This window comes from Atta colombica, unplaced genomic scaffold (assembly GCF_001594045.1).
Source record: "Atta colombica isolate Treedump-2 unplaced genomic scaffold, Acol1.0 scaffold198, whole genome shotgun sequence".
NCBI lineage: Eukaryota > Metazoa > Arthropoda > Insecta > Hymenoptera > Formicidae > Atta > Atta colombica.
The window spans coordinates 3196184-3205356 of NW_017259291.1; the positions used below are offsets into that span (position 1 = coordinate 3196184).

The 9173-nt window shown below is 35.4% G+C and overlaps 1 protein-coding gene across 1 annotated transcript in view; it reads right to left on the reverse strand.

The window, feature by feature from the left end:
• The window catches only part of LOC108687053 (neural cell adhesion molecule 2-like), a 219734-nt gene that overhangs the window by 44337 nt on the left and 166224 nt on the right, over positions 1 to 9173 (reverse strand). The window contains exon 4 of the mRNA XM_018192657.1: positions 422 to 532. Within this exon, the coding sequence (XP_018048146.1) occupies positions 422 to 532 (111 nt within the window). The remainder of the gene's footprint in view (positions 1 to 421; positions 533 to 9173) is intronic.

Here is a 9173-nt window from a genome sequence, read left to right on the forward strand (position 1 = left end):
ATCATTTATAAAATAAATAGATGGATGTTAATACATGTAATTGATATATATTATGTTTGTAATATATATTCCAAGAGGTCTTATGAGTTAATTAACAAGTAATACAACGTAATAATACAACGCCAGAATAATTAAGTCAAAAATGACAATAATAATTATTGCAATATTGTTTTAACACAAAAATCATAACCTTCATTTATATATATTCATTTACATGTAGGAATAAATTCGCACAGATTACTAAAAAAAAAGTCTCAACCGTATATAGTAGAATGTTCTTCCTTCTATATCTCTCTCTTTTGTTAATCCACTGCAGGACACAAAACCGCATTGCGGGGCAAAAAAATTCATACAGTTTTTTTCGAGGATTTCGTAAAAAGGATTTCGTCGTTACATACTTGTTTAAATTTATGAAACTCACCGCCATGGACATCGCAGAAGAGCCTTAGATTAGTGCCTTCCATATACGGTCCGACCATCGTGTCCCGTCTGTTCTCATTCTCGTCGACAATCGTGATCTTCCGCGGTGGTACTGGAAAATGAATAGAAATGTCAATGTAGTTAACGCTGAGGAATATTCATGATACGCGTGAGGGGAAGCTATCCTGGTCGCGAGTCGCCACGTACAACGGGGGTTGTCCCAGGCGGCGCGCGACTCGGCAGCACGTCACGAAAAGTCCGATAACACGAAATTGGTATTGGAAGATCGTGCCTGAGATATCGCGACGGCATTAAATTGAAATCTGAAATCGATATCGGGGCGTCGCGAGAGTTCGCGATGTATATTTCTGACGGACGTACATACATACCGGATGATGCGTTCGCGCGCACGGCGAACTTCTGTTCTTTACTGGTTCAGAAGCTGGGAATTGTCGTGATATCAGATATCGGACAAACGTGAAGTTTGCCGGCGGGCGGAACTTAAAATAATAAGAACGAGGTCATGGGGAAACCAGCGTTTTTATCGTTTCCCTTCGAGCGCGTGCGACATTTTTTAATTCTCTTACGTAAATTAGCTTATTCGGAGAAACTCCTTTCGACCTTTCCGTGGAGTTCGCGGAAAAATCAGATTGCAATGCTCGGGACATTTGTAAAAGGAAAGCCACTCCGGCAGACGGAATTCCCGGGCGATGTAATTGGAAAATTACAATCGCAAAAATCACGACGGAAGGCCGCATTCAAGAACGCCACCTCGTTCTAGCTTATTTTTCTTCCTGGCGGCCTTCTTTCGCCGCATAAAGAATTATTTTGGTGCTGCACTTGGAGTGGAATGGCGTTTTATTCTTATTGCAATCTTCTTTCATAGTGCATCAAGCGCGACAGTCGGGAGCTTTTGAAATCAAAAGCAACTTGGTATACAGACGTCTTCCTTTAGCTTACATCAAATGTATTATTACTACGATCAAGAGAAGGAATGATCAGTAAATGTCAGATTTTTCTCTTAATATTATCTTCTATAATTCTAATTTCAAATTTTTGTATATGTGTTGATCTCGCTATCGAACCTTTTTGATTGGAATATTCAATTGTGAAACTAGAGACTTTTAAATAAGAATTTAGAAGTATGAAACAAATATGGTGGTAATATTTGATTCTGTATTGCAAATTCATACGCGAAAAAAAAACGGGTATGCAGAAATATTAAAAAATTTAACTAATTATAAATATATAGTCTGAAAATAATTTTCAGATCATCCAAATAATTTCATAAGAATTTCAAACATAACGAGCAATATTGTAAAAAGTTTTGACATTCTGACAACCAGTTTGACCGACAAATTTATTTTCAAATCTGTATCTAGCTAAATTTTTAGATGTATTGTTAGAAATATAATCACGAGCTTTCTTTACATGTATATGAAGGTCGTCATATTATGAACGAAATTTAAAATAATGAATGATTGAACTGAAAATTAAGTTACAGTAGTTACTTAAATGTAATGAACAATAAATTTTCAAAAAATATATTAAATTTCATGTTCACGTACACAAATACGCTTTTCAGTTATATAATAAATACATTAAATTTAATGTAATGTCATGAAATTAACTTCAATTTGTGTAACTTAATAGTATATTAAATTTCATGAAATTTTTAACAATGTATTTCAATAAAATTTCTTCTTTCCGTAACTTACCTAAGTTTTACATGATATTGTAAAATCTCTGTATATTCTATAATAGATATAACATTTCCGTCATATTTGTCTTGTGAATAGACAATGTGTGACCTTCTTTTGAAGGTCTCAAAATAAAATAAATATATTTGACTTCACGAACGTGAAAAGTGTTTTAAAAATATTTTTAGTTAAAATATTATTGCAAAGATACCTTTCCTTTCTTCCTTCTCACTCCCTCCTTTTCTCGAGGACATTTCCTTTCTTCTCGGTCTCTCTGTAATCCTGACAAATGATATGCGGGGAAGCATCATTTATCGGTATTAACCTTTGTAGTATTTGCAGTATCATAGTCCGTGTAATACGTTAGGTATTTCGATTGCCTCTCTACCATAAGGAGGAGGTACACGATGTACTCGCGTCCTCGCTCACGTCGATGCCGGGTCCCGGTATTCGCGACCTCTTTTTAAAGGCGCGGTCCCTTCGTAAGGACGCAGTAGTCTAGCGGCGCAATAGCGCGGCACGCCATTAATCCGCGACAGGTCTGACAGTGGCGCACCTGCACTACCGCCGTTATTTATTTCCGCGGAAACTGCCGCGGCTGCTCTATACTGACGAGAATTATCGTGCTTTAATGAAACCGATCCCTCCGGTAAAACTCAATTTATTATCCGACTCCGGGCGCGCGCTTTCACGTCCGACTTCGCGTCGGCCACTTTCTTTCCTCTAATTATCCACCGCGTTTAGTTAAAAGCTAAAGTTCGTGCGCACGCGGTTTCAGCCCCCTCATCACCACCGCGTGAGATCATTCCGCTGCACAATCATTTTTCATACATCCCATTTTACCCGCGGGAATACGTCTCTTCGTAAGTAAAGCGAATCCCGTTTTGGTCCGACGGGAACTGACGATGATTAAATTTGTTCCTCTCGTTAGCGACCGTGATTAACGTAAAAATAGATCTCGCATTCGTAGCTCGACGGCCCGGAACGATTAACGTGCGCAATGTTGCGCCATTAATATTCCCCTCTCTCCCTTTTTCAATTACTAAGGCGCGACATAACTTTCTTAGAATTATGAACGCCAGCAGATATTTACGGTTATGACGATACAGCGTAGTCTCCAGGAAATATCTATATAATTCTGGGAAAATGCCACGCAAAAAGAAATTGATTTCGCATTACGCTTTATCATTTTCGTAATAAAATACGATATTCTTATGACATTCTAAATAACGAACTTATCTGTGTCTCACAAAATACATGTTGCATTATATGCCTTAAGTCGATCGATTTATTTGGGATTGAAACGTGCTTCGTGCACTTTGTGGTCGACTATGTTGCATATAGTTAATGCAAAGCTCAGAGCCGATTATATGAGAAATTTTCCATAAAGTATCAATATGTGCTGCAGTTGTTATAACAAAGTGTTATATGAACCAAGTAGGATTTTGGATTTGAGTTTTGAACACAAACTCTGGTTCTTTGATGTTCTGATGCATGATAAAGGTCTTTTATATGATATTAAGATATGACTTTCATAAGCGTCATTCTCTGATATTTTCAACATATATAAATTTTTGTAGAAAGTTCTATCTTACAAATAACTATTAATTAAAACATATGATTGAACGAGACTAATTAAATACATTTTGTGTAAATTTTCTTTTTTTTTTCAAATTTCAAAATACATTATTCGTTTTTAATTTATTTATAATTTTATTATTATTCTTTATTATCAGGATTTTTTTCAGTATGTTTTTTTCAAAATCATCCTTTTGCAATTTACAATTCAGTTTCCATTCAACAATTTCTCTTGCTCATACATAGCGATTGATTAGCACGTGCATTTCGTGAGATCACGCATATTTGACCACCAATGCGGACTGGTCAGATTTATTGTTTATAAAGGCTCTTGATTTCGGGAACATCATCAGCATCGAGAGCGCGGCATCGGCGCGGCCAGGCACGGAAAGTCCGAAACTGTTTTTCGTGATTAATGCTACTGAGGGTGGGCGGCGTGGGGAAAAAGGGGTATTAACGAACGGCCGAGCCATCGGGTGGTAATTGTCGTGCTCGCAGTTACGCTGGTTAATTTGAGCCGCCAAAAAGTTACTTCCGCCTTTTGCTCCCGCCGTGACCATAAAAAAAAATTTTACTGCGGTTCGCGTGTTGCTACTGTGCAAATGAAGCCGTATCGGTGTGCTAACGGCAACCGAGCGCGCCATAACAGCGTGCAGGATTTGATTTCGGACTCGAACTTTACGTTACCGTCGCACACGAAGTTTCGCTCTGATAAACCAATGTTTCGGTGAAATAAAACACCGCGACCGCGCTACAAAGAGCTTAAATCGAAATCGCATGCCGCAAACGGACATTCGTCGAAACTGCGGCATAATAGTTTATTTTTTTGCCAATTCCGCAAGAAGAGAATATCAGAAAATAATAGTGTTACGATCTTAATCGTTCGATTATCGCGAGCGAAAAAACGTAATTCTCTGATTGTAATTAAGTGGACGTAAAAGAAAATATGATACGATCGAAAATGATAACATAATACCTCGATCCTTATGAATAATCTACATAACTATGAATATATTTTTGGCTTCATCGCACAAGCTTTGATTACATATTTCTATCGAAATCAACTTAACGAACCGTTTTTATTCTCAAATTACGATCGCAATTTCGCTTTTGTCATCGCATTTACTTTGACCGCCAGGCCATCGGTATGCATAGTATGCAACACGGCGCGATGAAGTGCAGTCACAACGATTTTTTAATTTTCGATGCGTGACAACAGACCGATTAGACTGCTATTTATATAAACTGCGTCACGGAGAACGCGTAAAATTGCACTCGTGATTGAAAAATATTTTAGCAGGAAATACACAGAGGTATTCATGGACAAAAGTACGCTTTTTATTCATAAAGCGGCGGTGGCTGCGAAAAAATAAAGCGTCTGCCGACGTCGCGTAAAAAAAAAAAAAAAAATTGGGTCGGTATACGCGCGCTCACGCACGCTGGCGGCACAGAGGGTAGGATATATAAATTCTAAAAGGGGCGGCCGTTTCGATTTTCGTCAATGCTGAGCCGATGAATAGGGTGATCCGATTCGTTTCGCGAGCGTGTTCCGCTTTGGCGAACGCTTCACTTTTGTCGCTTGCGCACCGTCTATATTCTATACGCGCCCATCACTCGCTCTTTTTCCACACGTGTCGAATCAAAACACGTTCGTTAATTCTGAAATGGAGAGCGAGAACATCACGGAGATCCGTCATTTAGCACGACGCACTTGCGGCTGTTGGCAAGAGCGTTGCGAATAATGTATTGGTTGTCACTTGAAAAGTAATGTCGCGATCACTGTATGAACTCGGGAATATAGCTGATAATAAACGCGGCAGAACTCTTTATCGATTTATATATATGAAAAAGGTATTATATCTAATTATATTTTTTAGAAAAGTACCTTGTATCAATATATAAAAAATATATTATAATTAAACAAAATAGACTTGTAATTTGCAGAGCAAAATACATATAAGAAGGAATAATAAAAACGAATAATAATTATGTTACAAAATAAAATAATTTGTTCTCTAAGAAAATGGAAAAATAATAAAAATGTTCCAACTCGACTTAGTTTGATATTTATCAAAATATGAGAATATAAAATAGTAGAGCATAGGAGGACTTGAAAGGAGACTTGAAAAGGTTTTAAGCTATAATTGTAAATGTTCAAATAGCGTTAAATGAAAATTAAATTATAATATTAATATGAAGAACATAAGATTTATATAAAAAATAATGTAGATTAATAAATATTTATATTATATTTATTAACCTAAAAATTATAGACACATTTTCAAAAAATTCTTTGTCATACGTATAAATTTATTATTATTAAAATAATGATATAAGATAAAATTTAATGGTAATAAATTACGGAATATATTAAATGTTTTTATCACACAAGGTCTAGAACAGTGCTAGAATAGTGCTACTGCTAGGATAGAGAATGAGCTCATTTGCAATATAAGAATATACTACGATGAATATACCACGAATGAAACTTTATAGCCGCCAACCGTAAAGCACTAGAAGTGTGACAATTAAAAGAAAAGAACGAGTTTATTCACGTTATATCGGATTAGTTTTTGTAGCGGAATAGTAATTTAGATATACATGCGCTAAGGCTCTGCTTGCTAATGCAAAACAATTTAACTGCAAAACAAACTTAACTTACTCGTTAATACTATAGGCAAGGAGCGAAAGGGTTTACTTTTCCACTTACAGCGACGCAATTTCCTGTGACCGTTTGAAGGAAACGGAATGACGCAAATACAGTGAAAAGAATAAATATATCTCGCGAAAATTACTGCGAGTAAGCAATCACTAACCGTACAATTTTTTATATTGTCTGATAATAAAGAACTTAAGAGATGAAAAATAATTACGTTTTTTTCTCTTATGTAATATTTCTTATTTACTGCAATTAATTTTAAAATAATTTTTGATAGCAAATTTCTTTTAGGTCCAACCAATTAATGATTTAAATATTTACATATTTACATCAATTTACATACGTTTACATGAATTGTTTTCTAATTCAGAATATTTCATCACAGATTTTCCTAGATCCGCAAATTTGAATTAAGAGATCTTTTAAGTATTATTGAGAATTTCTCCTTTATATTTTTACAATAAAATTTGTTTCATTATTTTTCACGAAATTGTGATTAATATAAAAAAATAAAATTTTAACCTTCCATCTGCAATCTGAATCCTTTATGTGTGGCACAAAGCTTTAGACTCAAATTTCTTCAAAGGAAGATGGAGTCCGGTTTCTCCTCCTAAAATATCTTGTTAATAATGGGATATCATGTGACAGAGATATTGAAAAGTAATCCTAAATATATTTCCACATTATTTGAAAATCTTGGAAAACAAACTTGAGCTGAATAAAAAAAAATTTATATTGCAGACAGAGAATTAAGAGTAAGTTAATTTTTTGTAAGTATTTACTTTCGAATTTTCAAGTAATTTATTTATTTTGCAGTTTCTATCGCTTCTTATTTGCCGATGTGCATGTAGCCTAAACTACTATTTAACTACTATTGATTGCAACGTGTATTCTCGATAACGAAGGAGAGACGAAAACGGGATGCTTTTTCTTGTTTGATTTTGGACATCGATCTCAGCCGAGAGCAAGAGAGAACGAGAGATATGCTAACGAGGAGCTGACTCAGGGGAATAGCCACGACGCAACATGATGCCCGAAAGTGCCCATCACTATAGTTCGCTACGTGTGGCAACGGATTTGAAGACCCTATTATAATAATTGCTTCGAAAACTGCTGCCGTTGCCGATGAGGTCCGTCGCGCTGCGGCCGTACCTCTTTTTTGGTGTTGCAGAGAGCCACCTTCATATTTATGTTTATAGAAGATAATGTTATTTACACGACGAGTTGCAACGGAAACTGAATTTATTGCGTTCAACTTGAATTAGAAATAAAACTAACTTGTTGAATGCCGAGAATTTTGTTCGAAAAGTTTGGTTAAAAGCTGTTCAATATCAAGATAAATACAGTTTTTAAAAATATACTCTTTACTTCGTTTGATTAACTAACCTATTTATTACTCCTATTCGCAGATCCGTAATTCAAAATGAGAGAAGTATTTTGTACGATATGTGACTTACAAAAAATTTTATTCTAATCAAAACATGAATACAATAACTTTTTAAATTAAAAACTATAAGTCATACAAAACGTTTCTTTCAGTGAGAATTATAAATGTTAATCGGTTGATATTTTATATAAATATCATCAACGACTTCTACTTGATAAAATGATTCCATTTATAAAAGAAAAAATAATTCTAAAAAAAAAAATTTATTTTTGTAATTTTTAAAAAACAAATTAAATTAAACACCTCCTTCCGAAAATATTTCGAATAGTGAACGTTATTATTATATCACACGTTCTCAATTTCGAACAAACTTTCGTATATTTGTGTGAAACCTCAGGATCGGCATCGAACGTTCAGCATACTGCGGTAATATACGAAAAATCGCTCGTGAATGCGACCCGGTACGAGGAGACAGAAACAAGACTCAGTCGAGACAGACGGGGATGAAAGTGGGTGTAATATCCGCTCTCGTGTATCTCTTCCTCGCACACGTATATACGCGTCGAGCTTTGTGGTCCCGTACGTGCTCGGGTCAGGGACCATGTACACACCGTAGATACACATCCGGTATAATCCGACGCTGGGGGTTGAACGAAACAACGGACTTGTCGAAGCGCGTTCTCCGACTCTACCAGTGGACGTTCTCCGTCTTCTCCGTTTCCTTCTATTCCTTGGTTCCGGTCTTTTTGCGCTGCTCTCATCGCTAATACGCTTGTATTTTTATCCGAATCCTCTCTCTCAGCGCGGTCTTTTCGTAATCTTTCACGTCTCGCTATTCTTGAGAGAAGGACAGATACAGAGAAAGAAAGAGAGAAAGGAGAAAGATTCAGGGTTGGTTTCGAGTTGACTAAGACAAGATGAGGTACAACCGGCCCTCATTCTTTTACTCCTTTATCCTGCGCTAGTATAAGATTGTTCTGTCATGTCGAAAGGATCGCTTTTTCGTCCAACTGAAATATATAATCTTGTGCAAATTAATGTGAACAAAAGATAGTTTTTACATTTATACACATATACATATTTAAAAAAGTTATGTAAAAAAAATTTACAGTATCTATTACATTATTTTTTAGTATTAATGTTATAATAAATATTATAAATCTGTTTTATGTACTAAATATATATAAATTTAAAATTATACTTCTTATTCATATTAATTTGCACAAGACTATACTACGCTTGCGGAAAAATAAGGTGTGAAATGAATTTTCGATTGAATCAGATTCGATTGAATCACATGGGAAGTCATTATTTTTGATATATCGAATTTCTATATCGAACTTTGCAATTTATTTAGGACATATCGAATTTCTAGATTATAGGTCATTGACATGTTAACATTAATGTTAAATAACAGAGTTATTTTCAA